At 38.6% G+C, this 23,380-nt stretch overlaps 1 protein-coding gene across 1 annotated transcript in view; it reads right to left on the reverse strand.

The window, feature by feature from the left end:
- Window positions 1-6,794: 6,794 nt before the first annotated feature.
- The window catches only part of LOC150077184 (uncharacterized), a 77,222-nt gene continuing 60,636 nt past the window's right edge, over window positions 6,795-23,380 (reverse strand). Inside the window, exons 2-4 of the mRNA XM_090386458.1 lie at window positions 17,984-18,190; window positions 11,437-13,993; window positions 6,795-8,118 (exon numbers count right to left, since the gene is read on the reverse strand). Of these exons, the coding sequence (XP_090242584.1) occupies window positions 7,341-8,118; window positions 11,437-13,993; window positions 17,984-18,190 (3,542 nt within the window). The 3' untranslated portion in view covers window positions 6,795-7,340. The remainder of the gene's footprint in view (window positions 8,119-11,436; window positions 13,994-17,983; window positions 18,191-23,380) is intronic.

Consider the following 23,380-nt stretch of genomic DNA (forward strand, 5'->3'; position numbering starts at 1 on the left):
AGGTATGAGAGTGCGCAGTTAGTCGACCTACGCAGCATTGATAAGATGTCAGTGGTTCAGTAGGTAGTAACATTCCGAGCGTTATGGGTAAAAGGAAGGATTTATCGGACTTTGATGAAGGACAGATTGTGGGTGCTCAACGAGCTGGTGCCTCGATTTCCCAAACGGCTGAACTGGTGGGGTGTTCGAGAGCCGCCGTAGTTAAAGTGTACCAGGACTGGAGTCAAAATGATCAAACAACGCCAGACGGCAAAACTGCAAAGGTCAGCGAAAGGTTGGCGTTAGAGGTGAGCGCCGGGTCCGACGACTCGTACAGGCAAACAGTGTTGAAGACTTGACTACCCAATACAACATGGGCCAACTCGGAAAAATATCTGGCATGACCATGTGTCACAAGCTCGAACGTATGGGCTATACCAGCAGACGACCCCTACGGCATCCTCTCATAACCAAGGTTCATCGGCGTAAAAGACTCGCCTGGTGCAAAGAGCATGCAAGTTGGACGTTAGAAGACTGGAAGAAGATGTGCTGGTCGGATGAGTCACGTTATTTATTCCACACTGTGGATGGTTGTGTACGGATTGGGCGTCAACAACATGAGGCTCTTGATCCATCATGCATGGTATCAAAAGTGCAGGCCGGTGGAGGCAGTTGTATAGTGTGGGGAATGTTCACTGGCAGGAACTTGGACCCCTAGTGCATGTGGAACAACGTATTAGTGGTCTCCACTATCGTCACCTGCTTGCTGACTGTGTACACCCCGCTATGTTACACTTTTTCCTGAATGGCGATGGTGTCTTCCAAGATGACAATGCGCCGAGCCATCGGGCACTTGTTGTACAAGAATGGTTTGAGGAACGCAGTTCTGACTTCCAGCATATCGACTGGCCTCCGAACGCCACCGATATCAATCCCACAGAGAACTTGTGGGACACACTATGGAAAGGCTTATCAGGCGTCTGGATACACCAATCACCTCCATACCTGCATTGTTGACCGCATTACACATAGCTTGGTTGGCCATACCTCCCGAACGCTTCCGACATCTTGTTGAATCAATGCCGCGTCGGATAGCTACTGTATTGAGGGCAAAAGGAGAACCCCTACGCAGTATTAGGTAGGTGGTCATAATTCAGTGTATGTTCCATAATGGTAAAATCGGGGTTCTGGGCTGCCATTTCAACTTGTGTAGATTAATGTCCATGAAGCATGTTCTAACAGCATCACTGATACGGTGTATGATATTATCCAGTTTAAGCAAAAAATGGTCGGTGCTGAAGAACTGCACTAAAGAACGTAGGGAGCATGGAATTACCCAAAAAGCTTGGGCAATTCCATAGTTATAGGGTTTTATGGCGCAATAGCAACTGAGGTCATATTGTGCCGAATGTATTGTCTGTAAATTGTGTGTTCTATGGTCGATTTGCTGTTTGCTAGACAACAACCCAGAGTTTTCGGGTGAAAAAAAAAACATGCTACTCCTGTCTTAGACCGACTAACTCAGCCACGTTGCGAAAAAAACCCATAAAAATTCCTTGCATCATTGAAAGGATCCGAGCTCAGGTCTTTCCCACCCTGTGTGGGGAGGACGGTAATTATACCAACGAGGGCGGTCCTAAGTCAATCATGAGAAATAGTCTCGCACAACAGCCTCAACGCCCCTGCTCTATTGTTGGCAGAATGCAGTCGGGCAAAAGACCGTATTCAAACATCCTCCACGTCTGATCAGAAGAATCGATTTCCACTGCTCTACGGGCCAATTACAACGTTCGTTACACCATGCAAGACAATACCGCTGATTGAAGTTGGTGTATTTGGCTTATGCATCGCCGCACCTCAATGAAAATCAAGGCTGTGGAGCTCCTATGCTTGATAATTTGATATTTTCAAGGACGTCTTTGAAGGACGCCCTGTCAGACGTCCTTTATATTTTCAAGGACGTCTGACAAGATTGTCCCACTACTTTTAGGGTTTCCTCTGGTCACTTGGCGTTATCCTCTATGGTCTTCTTGTACACTGGACAGTGGTGGTACCGTCACTCTTCCATTTCATGATAAAATCACTGGAGGTCGACTTTGGATGTTGCAAGCTGTTAACAATTGCACGAATCGAAAAGCCAGCAAAGTGACATTTAACAGTAACACCCCTCCAGAAATCAGTCACCTCGGTTCTGCATGCCATATTGAAAACAGCTAACCTATGTTTGCGTGGCTCATGCGGTTTCCTTATATAGCGATCAGAGTCATTTGTTTATTCACGACGATCCAATGGAATATAAAAACGGGGGGGATGTCTGGATATTTTTAGAAGGTAGTGTATATTAGGAGAAAAACATTTCCATAAAACAGTAGTAGCGGAATAACGAAGAAGAGCAATCAATATAATTAAAGTCTCTCCTTCAACACGTATTGAAAAGAACCTTTTTTAATTAACTGAACAGTTCCAATACCTATACAGATATTTTAATCTGCTATAAGAGGAAGCAGATTAAATTAAAAATTTTACTTCAATTTTGTTTTAACTTTTAATTTAAAACAAAAAAAACTAAAGAAGATAACCAGAACAAAAATAAGGTTTATTTTGGAAGAAAGAAATGTGATTAATTACAATAGTCTCATTCTCATAAAAGGATGTTTCTGAATCATTTTCTTCTAATGCTGATTTGAAAAATGACTTCCGTTTCTTTCCATCACGTCAGGTTCTTGGAAAAATCACGAAAAAAATTTGATTTTTCACACATTTTTATTAATTTTGGGAAAATTTATACTGAAATTTTAACAAAATGCCACTTTTATATTTAAATGCATCTTGAAAACACTATTAAAAAGGGCAGCGTGGTAAAAAGTCCACTAAACACACCTCTCGTTTTAATAACTGTTCTATGATGCGTCACATTTTCCTTTCTTTGATTTTCTTGCAGATCCTTCTACTTTACAGTCCCTCTTCAGCATCCAGCAATAGTCAGCCATCATGTTGACATTCCACCTCCCTTGGTACTTCATCTTCGTGAAACCTCTCACTAAAGCTTCCTAGATTTTCTGGGAAGTATTTTGTGTGGTCGTGTAAAAATGAACCTTGACACTTACGCTGCAGCCCAGCTTCTTGAAGTTTGCCAACAAATTTTCAACTCTATTCTTCTTGTAGTCTTGGTCCCTATTGTTTCTTAAGATCTGAACAACTGACCTGAAGCTAACCTTTCCTGTTTTTCTCTTTTGTTCACAGTTCCCTCAAAATCATGGTCCCTCGTCAGTTTGAGAATTTGAGGTCCAACAAAAATACCTTGTTTTAGCGTCTCTTGAGTGATCGACGGAAATTTAGTACAAAGATAGTTGAAGCAGAGACTTCTCTGACGTAAAGCTTTCGCCAACTGTTTCATCAAACCTAATTTGATGTGCAAAGGTGAAAGGAGGACAATTTGGGGTCTACCAGTAGTTTATGAATTATGTTCTTTGATCCAGACAACAAACTGCCCCTCTTTGGTCAGACCTTGACATCCCAGTGCTTACTCCTTGCCCGACTGTCCCACTCACACAAAAAGCAAGCCATTTTTGTGTAGCCAGATTGCTGTCAAAGTAACATCACTACCACTTTAAAATTAACACACACCAACCAACCATCTTCTTCATAATTAATATTCGCCAAAAATTTCTTCAAGTTCTCATGTTTCTTTCAAATGTACAAAGTGAGCTATTGGAATTGATCCATATTTATTTCCATTGTGGAATAACACACTTTTGAGACTCCTCTTTGATGAGTCAATAAAAAGTCTCCACCGTGTAGGATTGTAAGTAATTCCTAAACAGTTCATTAAGTCATTTATATTACTGCAAAAAACCATAGAATCGTCCTCATAAAAGTAGGGGACTAGTTCTTACTCTTTATCTGTACCATGAGAAAAATGTCCCATGTGCTAGAAAATATTTTGACTTAAGTCTAGAACCAAAGAATTCTGCAGATTCCCTTGGTAAATTTTTATCTCTTTACAGATTATTTCAGCTCATGCTATGAAAATAGTTGAGGGCTGAACTCAGGACTGTAAAAATGGATGGGTACATTGGATGCGCCGCACCAGGCCCCGATCTAGGGAACCACAATCGAGGGAGCCATCAAAGTCTCAACATAAATAAATGAGGCTCCTTAACCCCTTTTGCATCCGGGCCTGCGAGTATCTTTGCACTGCCCTGGCCTGGACTCAATGTCTCTAGGCGTGTAGGCTTCCATTTCATCTTCAGAAGCTTCACTTTCAGCACTCTACTGCTACATTCTCCGATATAAGTGGAGGGCATAGAATCGGCAGGTTATCTTCATGTAGGACTGGTCTAATGGCAGATGGAACATTAGAATACACAATACTCTTTGCATTGTATCCGTCTACATTGACTAAACAAAGGTAACAGTCATCACGGTGGTTTGTAGGCTCCCACCAAATCATGGGCATTGCAAATGGCATAACCTTCTTTTTACCATTTTTCACAATTTTAATCTTTAATACAGGTTCGGCAAACAACTTTATGTGGGCCCATTGTTTATGTTTGTCACCGAGTTTCACTCCAAAATAAGCACAATACACATCTTTTACAAATTCTATATCTTGTCTTTGCTTGAGGAGTACATAACTTCCACAAATACAACAAAATAAGTTCGGATTGTTCAAACACTTGCGTGAGGACAATTTACTCACTTTTCAGCGCACGTTTGACATGATAACCTCAAAAATGGAGTAAGCTCACACTGACAAACACTGCTGAATGGAGATCTCAGGGTCCAGAAACAAATGGCTGAAGGCAGTGTTGTCAACATGTAAAGATTTAGTTTACAAATTCCCAACATTTACTCCTAACTGAATACAACTCATGACATCAATTTCAGTGATTTTTGGAAAAAACGGCAGTCATAGAGAAAAAAAAAAAGGAAAATAACATTTCTGAAATCAGAATAAAAAACTGAGTTTAAAAACAGCTATTAGAAGCGATTGGAAGAACTGTCCATGGAAATACTGTTTCTGTAGAATGGTACTCAATAGAAACGGAACATCTGTATAATGGGGAGTGGAATAAGTTTGTACGAACGGGATCATTGACTACTCTCTTTTGGATACAGTCATCAGTGCAACTATCGATGGGATTTCCAGTTAATGGAAGACGGTCAGTGGTGTTAAAAAGATAACGTTGATTTAAGAAGAGAACCTTGAGGTACTCCAGCATTAGTTGAGAAATTGGGATGTACCTTGACGTCCCAATTTCTTTGGGACTTCAAGGTACTCATCCACGAATACTACCCATATCATGAATAGAGTATCGATAGTGAACAGTATTGTACCATGCTTGGACAGGAGGCCAAGCTTGCCCCAAAGCGTCGAGGATTGCTATAAAAATGGGTTGTCTTCGAAAATCGAAATTGCATACTCGCTTTCTGACATTAGACACCCTGAAAAAAACTGGACATAGAACTAAGAGCTATCTCGTTTCTTAGACGAAAGGTAGATAAACAGAGGAAAGTCGGGGAGAAAAAAAGTAATGGAAGGGTAGAGAATAAGGAAGTAATCTAATGCGGTTTTTATTTCTCATGTCTCTATTATTCTTACATAATGATGTGTGGTGAAATGCATGTAACTAATGTAAAAATTATGGGTTTTGGAAATTTATATCTCCACCATCAGAGGTCGATGCTTCTGCACATTAAGTTTCCAGACATATATAGTATATATAAAGTTTACTACCAGTACTCGTGTTTTTGACCTGAACTGGGACTCCTCCGGAATCTAAAATAGATATAAATTCATTATTCATATCTTCGGTTTACAATAGTTTCAATGTTAATAGTGTCCTTACTATTGGACACCACTGATGACATTTCTGTAAACGTTAAATATGATAAATGCGCATATTCAGTCAAATTGAAACCATCAGACTGACTTAGCATCATCTAATGAAAGAAAAGGCCTTAACAACCAAAAAAACAGCACTGAATAAGTAGACAATATGAAGGAAACGAGACTGTTTAAACTTCGACTGTGTGTATACAACACTAACTAGCTTTTCTTAATTAACTGATCACCTCTGAAAGCTTGGATTTTTCTCAGTAATTGGCTTGGTAGCTTCCCAAGAAGTTATTACGTTGAAGGAAGTAAATTTATTGCATTTTGATTGCGTTAGTGTGCTTTTAAGATATTAAAGTTGACATAAAATGCTCATAAAATATTAATTCCCTTGGAAGATACCGAAGCTTACTCACTGATTTATAATTAACTATTTATAAAGGATATTCATAAAAGAAAAAGTGTGCAAATATAAACAAACTCTATTAAGTATAGGCGTAAAGATTATAATTAAAGATACTTTTTTCTCTCTCTCTTCTGAACAGCATTGAAAAGATACTCAAATATATTTTCGAAAGAAATTTTATTCAGGTTGAATTAAAATATATGTAATTGTGCTGAATTATGGTAATGATTATGTAGAAAAATGAATATTAGGTTGAATCTACGCGCACTGTTTCTATCCTCGTCAATAAATGAATATTCCCTTACTTTCTGGACACTCCTCCCTAGTACAATAACTTTTTTATTTTAATTTATAAATAAATTATAAATCATAATTTATATATGAAAAATTTATTATGTTTGTTATATTATTATATTTATTTATTATAAATTTTATAAATTATAAAAATTTTATACAGTAAACTAAAAAAAACAAATTGTACTTTCTTGGTCCAAAAAGACATTCTGTGTGATAATAAAAAAGTGCTGTACCTCTATAATACATAATAAATAAATAATAAATACAATCACATTTCATTTAAAGGACGTAAGAATTTTATTTTATTTTTCTCTGCCAGCTGAGTGAAGAGATCAAAGACCTTTACCATTCCATCCCGAGGTGTTCTTCACTGACACCAGTTCTGTCCATGCCAACCCCATCTTTTCAGCAAACACAAAACAAAACATATATATGGCATCTATTCACACTTGGAAAATTTATCGTACAGACAAAACAGAAAAACTGGATTTTTTAGACGCATATTACAGAAGCACTTGGCAAGTTGCTTTATTTACACTGTCCTTTTTTTTTAAATCGCAATGTACAGAAATTTCATACACAATGATGGGGTTCTGTCATAGAAGACGTTCCGGAATTAATAATGTTTTTAACAGTCGGTGATAAGAACGCCTTCTAAGACAGCAAGATTCCAGAGGAGCAGGTTTCACACCTTATATGGCAAAACACAGACTTAGTCCAGTCAGTCGGACATCATCTAAGAGATACGTAAAATCCAGGAAAGAAATAGTTGATCTTAAATAAAAGTCAATGAAAGGAAGGTTAAATTAAGATTCGAGATCAGCCTCTGCCTTCAAATCCAGTGCTACCAACCCATGGATATTTGGTCGGACACGGTTGGCATGTTTTCATGTATCGAACTCCACCCTGGTACCAGACGTTACACACAGTGGGGTTATGACAAGGAGGGGGACGATCGTTCCTACGGCGGCACTGCCAAGGTTCGAAATTTTTTATATTCGACAACGGAGTAGGATCTCTCAACCATTGAATCAACTGCCAGTTTGTAACTACGTAGACATCGCCTTTGCTTAATACTTCATCAAGAAACTTCATAAAACCACGTCGGTGATGCTGAGTGTTGAACCATGCGGAGTGGTAGAAGAGTCCTAAAGGGGCTCGATTTGATTTGTAATGTCTGTTGAAGTTTTTCATTAACATTTTGGCAACGCCGTCTTCATCGGGAGGATTGGAGCAGGCATCGCCCATAGAACACCTGCCGCCTCGCAGATCGACCCACATCACCATTCCTATCTCCCACAAACCTGGAAATGACTTCGTAGGACACGGGGTAATCATACATTCGTGGCTGAGTGCATAATCCAACGTATAAGGCCAAAAAGGGGGACTATTTTCGAAGACAGGCATGGAGGAATCGTAGGTGAAGTTGGCTTCGAAAAGCATCTCGAACATTTTGTTACCACCAATCTGCAGGAATGGCGCCCTCATGCCTCTGATGTCTTGGAGCTGAACTCCACCACAGAGATGAAGAATTTCTCGCTGTCCATTCACTTCCTTCATCCACTGGTTTTTTGAGAACTTCTCACCATAGCTGTGTCTGTAACGAGAAAACAAACCGTCCCTTAATATTTGTTCAGTCAGTTACTGTGCTCTTTGTTAAAAAAAAACTCATGAAACACTAATACATATAATATAAAATATCAGTAATATAGCCATTGCAAATAATAATTAAAAATGATCATATTAAAGAGGCATTAATTTTAATGCTAATTAATAGACAAATTACGGTCAGTAAATAAACGCTTATAAGTATATAATATAATATAAATGTTATATTATATAATATATAATTAAAGGACATCATAATCACATTGCTTTGGTGATGGAATTTTATTTAATATAAGCATTCATCTTATAATTCCACTAACTGTTACACACTACTAATTAATGAAAATTATATTAATCGTTTTATCTTTTACTTAATGGTATCTTTATTAATTTGGTGTTTATTTTGAGGTAAGTTATCTATTAATATATACATTAAAATTAAAACGATGATTTATTACTTATTTGGTTCTTAATTTGCTCGTATTTTACCAAATCATTAAAATTAATTTCAGCTTTAAATTAAGAGAATAGTCAATTTAATCCCATAGAGGGCGCGATGGTATCCGCGCAGCAGTCATTTTGAAAGACATCCAATTTGTAAAAATGGTTATTGGTCGTTACGTTAAGCGCTTGTTCTTTAGCTCTTTTCTATTATTATTTTTATATTATAGTATAAAGAATTTCCACAGACGGAACAAGATCATTCAGTCTTTGCCTCGCGACGCTTTCACTCTACAATTCCACTCCTCATCGAACAAATTTTTCGTTTAAGAAACTCACTTATTAGTGGGTTTCTTAAACGCAATGTGATTATGATTATCACGAATTCGTGGTATGGAATGAAAGAGAAGGGAGCAGGTAATGATGTGGGCTGCGGCTCTCCATGAGCCTTGGTCCACAAACTGTGCCCCAAATTCAATTCTCTAAGATAAGATGAAGTAACTAACCGTCTCTGGTGCATCAGCTCCTGTCAGTATTTTATGCTTGCTCGTTTTTGGGACTCACGGTCGCTTCTTTTCTTCCATTTCTTCAGCACGTTGCTGATGTCAATCAGGGAATGTTTAATTCCTGAGCAGTAGCACATACGGGCATTTTCAGCACAGCATCCAACTATCAGTCCCTTCTGGAGCTCTGAAACTTTGATCGCCATTATAGGCAAAAATATTGGCATATTTTTAATTCACAGAATTTGCTACTTCATATGGACTATTGTGTGCTATGTCTGTATAAGTCACTGGCAGATACGTTGCGCGGGCTAACCCTGAAATAATGTACAAGAAATCTCTCTCTCTCTTCCCTCCACCTGAGACTGGCTCACTACAGCTTCGACTGAAGAGGCCTCTAAGAAATTTTCCATTCTCCTACAGGATTTGAACCCAGATTTCGACTTCTCCTAACGGCGATCCCATAAAGGACGCTTACAGAGTGCAGTACAGCTGCTAACACCTCCAACTTTCCCAAAGCTTTCAACATGCAGCGCTGGTTTACATGCGTATTCCCGTCTCCTTGATTTATTTTACGCAGTTTTGCCTTTCGATTTTTGCTAATCACGGGAAAGAAGTCAGTTCAGGTCATAAGGCACTTTCTTTGGGCCTTTGTGCTTGACACTGAAATGTATCCAATCGGTGCCGACTGCATTACTGATTACAGATTCGCGACATTGTCTGCCCCGATCTATATGTCACCTCCGTATTTAAGAATACTTACTGCACAGTTGCCACTAACCATGCCTCTGTTTAACTCGCTGATATGCTTTTCATATAACAGCTCAAAGAAATATTTCATTGCAAATTCAGCAATACTGCTAACAGAGATATCACAAAAAAATATATTTTTCTTCCTTTGTTTCCTCGATATGGACAATACATGAGCAACATAATCTTTTGTGCGACTCGTATTCAGTGTTATGCTAAAGGTGAGAAGATATCCTGTAATGGCATCTGATAAACACAGCAGCCACTGTTCGCGAGTCTTATCATGTGGTTCCCAAGCACAGAAGAATCGAGAACGTCTCGCAGCAATAAACATGTAGACTATACCCGCCTACAGCTGTCTTTTATCATTTCAAGCCTTAATCATGCAGTACATTCATATCTAACAACTTTCAGGGTAATATATTGTACTCGCTAAGCTAGTAGCATCAGCATGCGTAACATTGCCAACGTTTACGTATTTCTTTGTATAAAAAGAAATTTTAACTGAAAAAATGAGCAATAATTATAAGGTTTGTCTGGTTTATCTTATTCGAAATAAAAGCAAACATGGAAAAACTTCAAACACCAAAATTTAAATTGTTGTATCAATTTCTGCCAACCGTATTTTTTACTTTTTTCATAATGTTCTTTTACCATTAAAATTATAATGCATATACTACACATAAATTCTGTCTGTGTTAATAAATAAATTAATTAATCTATTATTTCGGTAAATTTTTAATTTAATTACGAGTACCTCTACCGGTCCTGTTAATCCGTGGAAGACGATGGTATTCGCAAAACATTTAATTAACAACTGGGAAAATTTACAGAATAGACAAATTTTATTAAGCTTGGGGGTAAGCGAAAAAGTTTTAAAGCTAAAAGAGGTCTTTAGTCGTCAAAGGTTAAGGTCCACTGATATAAACAACAATCAGTATATATAATGAAATATATATGTTATTCAAAAAAAGTATCCTTGTGAGTTGCAAAACCAAACCTTTCCCATAGATCTAAAGGCTAATTGCTGAGCTTCAGCAATATAACCAGAAACAATCAAGATTCTTCTTTCTACGTTTGTTATTTCCTTTAAAAGCTAGGGCTCAGGTTAAGTCCACTGAGTTCTCAAGGTATTCTGGGCGTGTTGTTTAGTATCACGGTAAATTCCAACTGAAAACAAGTCGATATGACCTTGAGTTGGGAGACGCGCATCGTACTTAAAATACAGCGCAGGAATATGTATTTGAATCTTGATTTACTGAAGAGCAAGGTGTGCTACAGAGGTATTCAGTGCTGTTAAATAGAAAGACTTTAATACGAGGCATGGCCTAGTAGACCGGTTATAAGCGGATGAGAAAACTCGTATGCACTATTTAGTGCAGCTACTCTGGTCAACAGCTGCTTCCTCATTCTATAACATTTTATTTCAGTTATTTTGTCGACATTACTGATTTTTTGCCATGTACTGTATTATTTTTTGCCTAATTGTCTATTTTTGTGATTGATAACCACGATTTTAATTTTAAAATTGGTAGCTGCATCTTAAGTTTAATAACAAATTAAATATAACAATACAGATGACTTTGTGGAAATCCTGAAAAACTAATACTTACGTAATTGAGTGAGAAGCCATTTCATGCCCTTGAGAATACAACGTTTGTACTTGTCCATAATCTGTCCATTCGTGCGACACATAGAATGTACCAAGAATGGGGCAACCATTAGGATTTTTTCTACCAGTATGAAAAAGCTCATTGTATAGATCATAATTTAAGTCGTTAACAGCATCGTCGAAGGTGAGAAGCAGAACTTGAGGAATTTCGTTGGCATTTAACCCTAATGGAACTTCTGTGCCTCCACAGCGACAGTCGGGAAGTTTACATTTTTTAGGATCGCATCTGGATGCCTGTGAGAGGGGTTGTGGTGTTGGGAACTGTGACAAGGGTCTGGAAGGAAGAGTAGGAGGAGTAGTAGCCACAAAGTTGGGTTGTCTACTAGAAGGAGGAGGAGGTGGAGGATTTTGTTGCTGTGGCCTTCTAGTACGTGTCCTGACAGATGGCGCAGCAGTGGTGGTTGTTGTAGTGGTAGCACTAGGAATGAATACAGGAGGCTGAGTTGAGGGCCTACGTTGCCGAGGAGTTCCTCTAGTTCTGGTTAACTGAGGAGATTGCTTGGTAGTGGTTTCGTAATCATCTCCAAAGTAATCTGGATATCGACGAGGGGCCTCATAGTTGGTATAAGTCTTTCTCGGATTAGGGTCAAACGATCTTGGAGATTCGGTAGAAACTGTCTCTTTAGGCTGAACACCTGGATCGCGTTGACCATTGTTTTTAGGTTCGGATTTTGATGTGAAAACTTGTCGAGGAACTTGATATGACTGACTGTTAACTCCATACTGGGTATCTGATGTACCCGACCTTCCCCCAGCTAGCCTCTCCGTGACGTTGTTACGTTGTCTGACACCATAAGTCTCTCCATGAGGAGCAAACGAATGGTCACTGAATGGCTTATTGCGAGAATCTGCAGAATTTGGATACTGTGAATTAGAGATGGTATGAGGTGGAATGGCATCTGGATCTTCATAATTTCCGTTGTTATGCGCAACTGATACACTGTCTCGACGATCCTCATTACCTTGGAAGGATATTGAATCTTTATAGTTTTCATTATTTGGACTAATTACTCTCCATTCTTTGAAAGGATCCTTGGGTGTAACCCCTCTTGAATTAGGAGCATTAGCTTCTTCTTTATTTTGTTTATTTTCTTTTTCTTGTCCTTCTTTCTGTAATTCCGATTCAAAATAAGACACCAGATCATCGGGCCCTTTAGTTTTATTCGAATTATTATAAACTTCGGTATTTTTCACAAAGCCAGCATTCACTAAGAAAACATCTAAGTCTCTGTGGTTTCCATTATTATCTGCAACGTAAACTACATCAGGGTCGCTATATTTGCCATTATTTCCACTTACAACCACGACATCTGGCGGATTAGGTATTCTTCCACCCACTGGAATGGTCAAACCGCCTTGATCTGCTTGGACCGGCCGTAGTCTTTCTTGATCTCCCTGGACTGGCCTTAGTCTTTCTTGATCTGCCTGGACCGGCCTTAGTCTTTCTTGATCTGCCTGGACCGGCCTTAGTCTTTCTTGATCTGTCTTCTGAAAATCTATATTTCTGCTGCCGCTGCCTTGATTTTGTAGAATTCTATCGCGTCGAGTATTTCCGGGCTGATCCAAAAGAATTTGTTCTTCTTTCTGATTTCTCTGACGAGGCACAATGACATCAAACTGCCCATATTCTCTAGTGTTATCATTGTCGGGATAAAGCGATGGTACTTCAGTTGATTCCTGTTTACCACCACTGTTGTAAGATGGTGTATCGGGATCTTTCCTATGGCCATTGTTTGAACGCAATGGGGCAATAGGTGACTCTTTGGAATTTCCACCAATCTTTCCAGGAGTTAACTTGGTAATGTCGCCGCCTGTGCTATCAGGAAAGCCTATTGAAACAGCTCCATCTTCACCATTGAAGTCATCCGAATTGTCATCACTAGTGTCTTCATTTATATCAATGTTGCTATTGCCAATAGGCTTAATAAAAACGCTTAGATCTCCTACACCTGGTAAGGGAATATTATATAAGGAGTCAGGTCCATCGTCAATGTGAATGCCTCCGGAAGTATCGACGAAGGAATGGGACGCTTCTTCGAATTGTGGTTGGTCAGGGTCGATATTGCCAAGGGCAGTAGAAGACAGACTTTCTTTTTCATCATAAAGACGATTATCATCTGATGAATTCCTAATATACTGCCTATCAGGTTTCCTAAACTCACTTTCTGAAGATGGTGGACTAGATGTAAACAGGACACTGAATGGTGTGGTGGTTGTAGTTGTGGTGGTAGTTGTAGTTTTTGTTGTAGTCTCCCTTGTGGTTGATGCAGTTGTGCTTGTTGTACTTGAGGAACTACGTTGACGATAAGGTCGCAGTGTGCTGTTTTTTCTTTTAAAGTCAGGGTCTTCAGAATTTGCTATCGATAATTGCGATGATCCTTTCGGATTGGACGTTGGAGGACGTCTCGTTCGAGTCGTAGCAGATGTACGAGTTGAACTAAACTCTTCGTCTGCCACAGATTGTGGTTGGGAAGGTGGCTCTTCATTTATTTTCAGATCTGAAACATATATAAAAATATATATTTAATTTTCTGAAAATATAAATTTCGTAATAACAAAACACTGAAGAGAAAAGAATTGAGTTTAATCCAGAATTCACTTCTAAAACTAAAAAGAAAATCTTGGAAGTCTATAAGATGATCATGCACAAAAAAATGAAGAGACAGGGGGAATTTCTAAATCATTTTATCTAAATTATTAACAGATGGAAAATACAGTTCTTGTTATAAAATACGCTTGGAATATCCTTTCTTTTGCAATGATATATCAAAACTGGACTTGTCAAAATTTCTGTAGAGGACGTCCATTCTTCACTATTACCACTGGATCAGTGATAATCAATCTTTGGTTCAGAATTTAAACCAATGACAAATTTTTACAGCACAGTATTTTGTGGCTTCGTGGATCCGATTATGCGGCGTTCTGCATTTTAAACAATCCCAAATCTAAGATTAGGCTAGCGAAAGGACGAAATTAAAAATGATGGCAATCCACTGATCTAAACGGAAAAGAATAGTAGATTTTCGGTGCGTGTAATTTACTGACTTTCAAGAAGGCTTCGTCGTTGAATATAAAGGCATTCATGTATGCTTCTAGAATGGCTTTCTTGTGTGCTTGCCTACGAATCTTTTGAATTCAACCTTATCCATCATTAGACAAAAATGAACGAATAACATCAAAGAATGATCATTGACAATGACATTCTTCCATATACTTCGCATATACCAATCTCTCAATACTTGAGAGATTGGTATATGCGAATATACCAATCTCTTACTACTCGGACTCGCTCCAGGATGATCTCTCAGTAATGAATGTAAATTCATTTGCTTCTGGATCCGGACATCTCCTAAAGCGTTTTCAGTTTGTTTCAGTAAAATTTTATTATCAGAAGTCCGCTTTGCGGATCTATGTTAAAGGTATACCACAAAATGCAAGGGCGTTGCTTTTTTTTTTTCCTATACATCAGCTCGCTGTTTCTTTCAGTTGTATATTATAAAATCAGCTAACTTTGCTTGCGAGTTGGAAAAAAAGTAGAAAACTCCGGAAAAAACCCACCATCTCAACTGGAAACCAACTAACTCGAACTTTTAAACAATAAATTCCTGTAGTCATCGATGGGATTCGAATCTGAACAAAGCGACTTAGCTAAGAAGTCTCAAGAAGGACAGGAAGTTTTCTTCCTTCCTTTTTGAAGAAACAAAGAAAACTTGGCAATAAAAATAATTTTCCAGTTATTGTTGCGTGCAACTACAAAGGTCCAGCTTTTTTTCTGTAGGATGCGAGAGCCACGCCTCAACTCTAGCTTGCGGGTGGTTTATACCCAGGTGGTCCCTTCTAGCTGAATTGCAAAACGCCTTCTCTCCGAAGGACAAACATGCCGTGTTACTAACAGGCCCACCAGCATGAAGATACAAACAACACTTGTTTGTTATAGACTGACCGGACTTTGCCAAATTTCAGCACGCGTGTGGTTTGAAGAGAACCTCAATATCAGATCAGTCATGCTTGACTCCATACAGGCGATCTGCGTGCCTCAAATTACTCTTTGATTTAAATTACCATCTGAAAAAAGTTTCAGCTGATATCAAGTAGTAGTATTTTGTACCACGCATTTGCCAATCTCAATGTCTGATCGTGTGATACCCAGTTTCTGAGAACCAAAGAGCATTTTATTTAGAATACATCATTTGATGAAATGAGATTTGAATAGGTATCCTCCACTGTGTTGACATTATTATTAATATTTATTTATATTTGTTTATATTCACATCCTCCACTGTGCTGACATTATTATCTAGTTAGTTTTTGTAGTGTTAATAATAATATGAATACAGGAAAAGAAGTTATCTATTTGTTAATTCGAAATTCAGGAGTTCCAGATATGCCAACGTACAGTATACACATCTAAACTTGTTTTACTTCAGGCAACACCTACAACGCTTTAACACCTTTCAGGGGAAATAAATATAAGAGAGAAACGGTAGATTAAAAACTTTACTGAACAAACAATAAGCAGTCGGATAATACTTGTAAAAATAAAACGCCAAGTTTTTTATATACGCAAATAAACAAACAAAAATGTTGAAAGTAGTCCTCAATCTTGGTAGGAAAACGGGTAAACTTTTGCTGCTGGTTGAAAGTTACCACACACGTATACAGTGTCAACGTTCGGATGTAGAATAAACAGCGTATTTCATAGCTAAGTACACATCACTCTTTCAGTCCATGGATGAAGACATCATAGAAAACCGCCAAGGGTCAAAGGGCCACTTCTGACGGCTACTTTCGAAATGAGTGTGTCAATGTACTTATGGCTGAAGTTATCATTGGGATTAGTTTATGGTAGGAATACAAACTATGGCCTGCAAGAGGGTGGGGGATGTGTATGAATCGACAAATGTCAAGTTCTGACAGACTGTTAAATTCAAAGGTGGAGATGTTTGACAAGATAAATCGGTCGAAGCTTAACCATGCCCTTCGGCCACTCTTCTCTTCCAAAATTTTTGGAAGAGAAGAGTGGATATACTGGACAGCATAATGAGGTAAAAATAGTGTTGTATTACAAATGAATGAATGAAACATTAGTTGTTCCACCACTTGATGAAGTGGCGTAGCTATGTTGCCTTGGATTATTATTGCACAAACTCTGTTCACTTTCATCTACAGGCTTTTGCAATAAAGCAATGAATTGAATGTAACAAGACGCCAGCTACTGGATTCATTGTACGATGTGCAAAGGGCAGCTTCCTCGGTTTTCAGCTATGCATGCAGAAGCCAGCTAAGTTAAACTCAAATAGCGGTATTAGGAAGGACTTTGAACTTGATATGCTATTGAAAACGGAGAAGATAAGGATTATTGGGAAAAAAAAAAGTTACCCTTAACCCGGCCATTCGCCTGCAGGCTTCAAAGTGCTGCCTTGTGATATTTACTCATATATTAATTTGATAATAAAAGCCTACATCTGTGGTAGGGATTTTAGACTTCATAGTAAATGATGATTTAAGCTGTTAATATATGTTTTAGAACAGTCGACTATATTAAGAAACATTTGAGAGCGCGTGTTATAAATGCTAAGAATTGCCTGGAAGTGTGCCGGATTCTATGATGGACTTGTTTGTAATATTTGTGTGATCCAAGTGGATCAAAGAATGAAAAGTCAAAAATAAAGCTCCAGTTTAACGTACAGTGATTAGTTTATTTAATCAGTAAACCCCTTTCCAGTGACGCTTATTATTATTATTATTGTATTGTAATAAATAAATTTTGTATCGTCTTTCTATACATTAAAAAAGTTTCCCTCTTAGTGATTTTTATTCAGCCAATGAGAGAAGAGGAATGCGGGTTACGTGTTAATACGTAACAAACACAAGCTTCTGTTTAAGCGTGGTCACGCTAGATAAACCTCATGCACGAGCTTTGTTTATCTAGCATGGCCACAAGATACAATTCTTGATTTCCATATGTAACGTATTTATGTATTCATAGCTGAGGAAGAGAGACACACAGTGTCGAAGGCTTCTGTAAGGATTTTATTTTATTTTATCAAAAGAGGCGAGCGCAGCGAGCAGAGGCCGAAACCCTTTATCATTATTGTTATTTATATCTCTTATTCTTTATGGAGATTGATTTCATCTGGGCATGCAGACAAGCGAAATTAATTTACAAACAGAGAAACAATCGGACCATGACTCAGCCGACCAACGCCCGACCATTTTGGTTTTTCTTTTTTGAAGAAAGGTGTGCCCTGGGGTGGGACTTTATTTTGCACTATTTTTGTATTTACTTATCCGTACCCAACGCCTTTTTAAAGAGGACTGCACCTCTGTTTGTATCTATTTTATCTTCACACCCTTCTTTCTTTTCTTTTTTTTTTTTGTAGTCCCGTTATACTTGTTTAAATTAAGCACAGCTATTACTGACAAATAAGCTTTAACTTTTCAGATAATTTTCGTAGATCAAAAGTCTCAAGGGTGGAGGTTCCTACCTGTTGAACATACTACGTTCCTGGGCCAATCACATGTCTGTAATTCCGCGCTGAAGAACAATCCTCCCGTACATTTCTCATGTATGGAATCTCCGAACACACATAGGAAGTACTTTGAACAATCTTCTATATCTGGATAGTATCCAAACTGTTCCGGGCATTTGAAGTTGTCTGGCGTGTTTGCTCTCGTGGGAAGGACACAAACTCCTGAAATATCAACGAATGAAATTGCTTATAAAGAATGTCATGGTCGGAATTCGCCATTGATTACTTAGCTAGCAAAGGTAAATCTTTTATCAAAGATTGATAACAATCAGAAAATGAAATATTAATAACAATATTTTTAATAATTAATTTATACTAAATAATCATTTGATATATATTGGGCCAAGAGTCGATCTGAAATTTAAAGTTCAGATAATTTGTAATATTAAATTCAGTTCTCTTGTCTTGAGTTCTGCTTGAAGACTATTAAATGGAATTTTGATTACTAGAGATCCGATATGTGATCAACGGAATATGGGAAGAAACCGCCACAATTGGCCAATGTCCTGGAGCGGTACAAACACTGTATTCAAGTTAAATGCATCTCCAGAGTCATTTTCCACTTCTCAGTAAAAATGCAAAGTAAATGATGCTAATTTAAATCTAATAGTAAAATTCTGTATATTGTACAATTACAATATTTAAATTATAAATATTGTAAATAAGGATTTTAATTGTTCACATTATTTTATATCTCCACGATCCCAAAATTAAATAAACAAATAAATAAATAGATGAATGGATAAATATAAATTGAAACAAATACAGAAAATATATACTTTTTGTTTAAAATTTGTATTTTAAACAAAAACAGTTATTAATAATAATTAACAATACTCTCATGTTCAATAGATATCAAATGGTCAATGAATACTGTAGTTGAAGCTGACTGTATTATATTATATTTCCCGAGGGGAAATAGCATATGCCGGATTTTTTACAATTCTCGTTTTCAAATAGAGTTGTCTCTGGTGACATTATTCCCTCGATGTTCCAGTGACCTCTGGAACCATCAGATTCGTTGGTTGCTGGTGTCTACCTGGAATACGTCGATTCAGATGGCCCCATGGTTTTTTGATTGAATTAATAACCGATGACCATGGAAGGTGCTGGACTTGCTCTGCATACGATTCTGACACAATTCGCACCCTACCGACTGTGATATTGTGACTTAAACCAGTCCATCGCGCCCTCGTGAGTAGCACATTTGGTAGGACCACAGTCCTCCCCACACCGGGTGGAAAAGACCTGAGTTCGAGTCACGTCGATGATGTGAGGAATTTTTATGGGCCTTCTTCACAACATGGCTGAGTTAGTCGATCTCAGGCGAGGGAAGCGTGGTTTTTTCTCCCGGAAACTCGGTTTTTGTCCAGCAAACAAAAAATCCACCTCAGAACACATCCAATTTACAGACAATATACACGGGAGCAATGGCCTTAGTTGCCGATGCATTTAAAACACTACTACAACAACAACCAGTTCGTACCCCGTGGAAAAGATATGAGTTTGAATGCCTTTTTTCACAACGTGACTGAGTTAGTCATTCTGAAGAGTGGGTCTCATGTCCCTCACCCCCCTTTCAAACTCAACTCGGTTTGCAAAAGGGGTTCACAAGAAAATTCAAATATGCCCTCCAAGTGACAGGGTTCTGTAGAATATTGGCACCCGCTCTCTACCACGAGAATAATCCCTAACGAAAACGTCACAACGAACAGCCTGCACAGAGCACAGGATGTATCCAAGATCCAGTACTTTTGCTCGTGGATTTTAACTTCGGCGTACTCAAAATGTCAAACTAACCCTTTTTTGTTTAATTTTATTCTTTAATGTAATTTTATGTGACTGCTTGCAATGAAACAGCCTATTTTTGTAACGAAAAAATGGATTCTGGAACGCACCCCGCCCCGCCTGCATATTAGAACCTCCATTTCCTTAATTATATAAATTTAATTTGTTAGTGTTTCGAAAGTTTCACTTAAAAAGCGATAATAACTCTAAATAACAATATTTTATTATTTGAACATTAATTTCGCAGATTTTGTTTCACGGCAGATAGTGGTAATACATAGGTTCGCCCATGTATTATATAATACATCAACACAGCCAGTGATAATAATTATTATCTGGCTGTGTTGATAGATGGGCGAACTTCGTTATTGCCTGTAATACCGGTTAATTAACAATTTTAACCAACTGATGATGGTACCAACAGCAAACTCAAAATGGGAAGCATTCAAGGAACTAATCTTGGAGGCTACCAGGCTTTACATACCAACTAAGAAATATTGTTCAAGGTTTAGGCCTAAATGGTTGTCAGATGAACTAATGAGACATGTGGCAGAGAAGAAAAATGCATGGGATACATACAAATTAATGGGTGATATGGAAGCCTATGGTAGATATAAGTTGGTCTGTAACCAAGTCACAAAGGAGATTAGGCAAGCAAAGGCAGACTACGAAAAATCCTTGGCAAAGGATGCAAAGAAAAACAGAAAAGAGTTCTTTACCTATTTAAACTCAAGAAGGAAAGGGATGAATCAGATTGGTCCACTGGATATTGATGGTTCAACAGTTGAGGATCCTGCTCAGGTGGCTAACAATCTAAACGAGTATTTTGCATCAACATTCACGCATGAGGAGTTATTCAGGAACGAGAATGATGTAGGTAAAGTAAATATTGGCAGTGAGCTGGATGATTTTGTGATAACTGAGAGGAAAGTGGAGGAGAGATTGTTGAGGATAAACATAAAAAAGGCACCTGGGGTGGATGGGATCTATCCAGTTATATTAAAGGAGGCAGCAAAGGAAGTAAGCAAACCCCTAGCCATAATTATGAGAGCTTCTTTGGACTCAGGGGAGGTACCCATAGACTGAGGATGTGCAAATGTAACCCCAATTCACAAAGGAGGATCAAAGGCTGACACAAGTAATTATAGACCTGTTAGTTTAACTTCTGTTCCAGGAAAATTAATGGAGGCACTGGTTAAAGAATAACTGCAGGATCATTTAGACAAGACTTCAGTTATAGCTCAGACACAGCATGGTTTTGTTAAGGGCAGGTCTTGCCTGACCAATTTGATTGGATACTATGATGTAGTCACAAAAGAACTGGATGCGGGGAATAACTTTGATATTATATATTTGGATCTTAGAAAGGCTTTTGATACTGTTGCACATGGAAGACTGCTACACAAATTGGAGCAGTGTGGCATTGGAGGCAAATTGCTGCTATGGATAAAGGGATGGTTGAGTGGCAGAAGACAGAGAGTGGTAATCAATGGACACTGCTCAACGTGGACTAATGTTATTAGTGGAGTTCCTCAGGGTTCAGTGTTGGGTCCGTTGTTGTTTTCGGTGTTTATGAATGATATTGATGATGGGATATCAAGTTTAATGTCCAAGTTTGCAGATGATACAAAGGTTGGCAGGGTTGTTAAGGACACCACTGATGCTATGCTGCTGCAACAGGATCTGGAAAGGTTGAACAGATAGGCTGAGAGGTGGCAAATGAAGTTTAACATTGACAAATGTAAAGTACTACATATGGGAAACAGTAACCCCAGAGCAACGTATCAACTCTGCGGTACTACACTGACAGTGGTGGAGAATGAAAAGGACCTGGGGGTAATTGTGCAGGCAGATATGAAGTTCTCTGAACAGTGCAGACGAGCTGCAAGAGTAGCTCATGGTGTCTTGTCAATGATATACAGGAATTTTTCTAGCAGGGATAAGGAGGTGATTATTCCCTTGTATAAGGCAATGGTTAGGCCACATCTTGAGTACTGTATACTGGTCTGGAGGCCTAATTTGAAGAAGGATGTAGAGCTGCTGGAACGGGTACAGAGAAGAGCAACAAGATTAATGAATGGAACAAAGGGTTGCTCTTACGAAAAAGGCTTAAGTTTTGCAAATTACAGAGTCTGGAGACTAGGCACCGGCGAGGTGATCTGATAGAGGTGTATAAGGCTTTGAATGGTTTGAGCATGCTCAATGCCAATGGGATTCTTCATCTTTCTCAGAATAATCACCTCAGAGGGCATAAATTCAAATTGAGGAAGGACGGATGTCGGATAGATGTGCGGAATTTGCCTTTGGCCAGCGGGTGGTTGGTTGGTGGAACCAACTTCCATCACTTGTTGTTGAAGTTGATAGCCTAAACAAATTTAAGGCTCAACTGGACAGGTATTTCGAGCGAACGGAGGGGTGAAATATGAGTGGTGTGTGTTTTTTTTTTTTTTTTGGCTGATGCTGAATAAGCTTGCTTTCTTGCATCATATGCCTCTACTAATGCTAATGCTAATGCTAATATCATTTGCGGTTCTTTTTTATACCTGAATAAGAGCTATTTTGGACAATTTTCTTAATAATAATAATAAAACACAGCAGCACTCTACCAGGCAACAAGAAAAATAGCCAAGCGGCATAACTGAACCTAAGCGAGGCATCCCCTCTCTCTCAGACGAAACGAATGAATCAATATCCATGGTAGACACTACATGACTTTCATCAAGGCAACACACTGTAGATAAGATGCTTGCATGGCTCACGAGCGGACGCTCTTCCCCGAGACAGAATAATTCATGCTCGCCATCCAAGACCAGGTAATCAACACTAAAAACTATAATTTAAAAAATATATATACATATAATTATTAGGGTCGCCCATAATTGATTACATCTAGCCATCTGTTTTTTGTCTGTAAATTGCATGTGTTCGCTGGTCGATTTGCCTCTTTTGCTGAACGAAACCCCCCCCCCATTTCTGGGGGGGAAACCTAGCTATCTACGCCTGAGACCGACTAACTCAGCCATGGAGTGAAAATTGCCCATTAAAGTTCCTCGCGACATCGATGGGATTCGAACCAGTTGATCAAAGAAAGTGTACCGTATTACAAGTACAAACCCCAGTTTGTACTCCAGACCCAAACCCACAAGCTGTACTGGGACCGCGCCATAGTAACGGATAGGACAATCCCGCACAACAGACCGGACGTAACCCTTGTGGACAAGAAGGAAAAGGCTACCCATCTGATTGACATAGCGATGCCAAACACTGACAACCTCCAGAAAACCCAAGAGGAAAAGATCAGGAGGTACACGGACCTAAGACAGGACCTAACAGCCTAGCAGCAATACATCTCCCAGAGAATACCTACAAAGAACTGCAGAAAGTCGCAATCCCGAACACCAGACTGTGCACTTTGTAGCAAAATCCGTCACTGGGTGGAATCCTCAATCAAAGAAGAAAATTATTTACATAAAATTATCACGGGATAGAGATTAATCACCAGAAACTAAACATTACCAAATAGTAGGAGAATGTGCCTCCCCTGCGAAACAAAGAACAAACGTG

This window comes from Mastigoproctus giganteus, chromosome 12, assembly GCF_048544385.1.
Source record: "Mastigoproctus giganteus isolate SK-2022 chromosome 12, ASM4854438v1, whole genome shotgun sequence".
NCBI lineage: Eukaryota > Metazoa > Arthropoda > Arachnida > Uropygi > Thelyphonidae > Mastigoproctus > Mastigoproctus giganteus.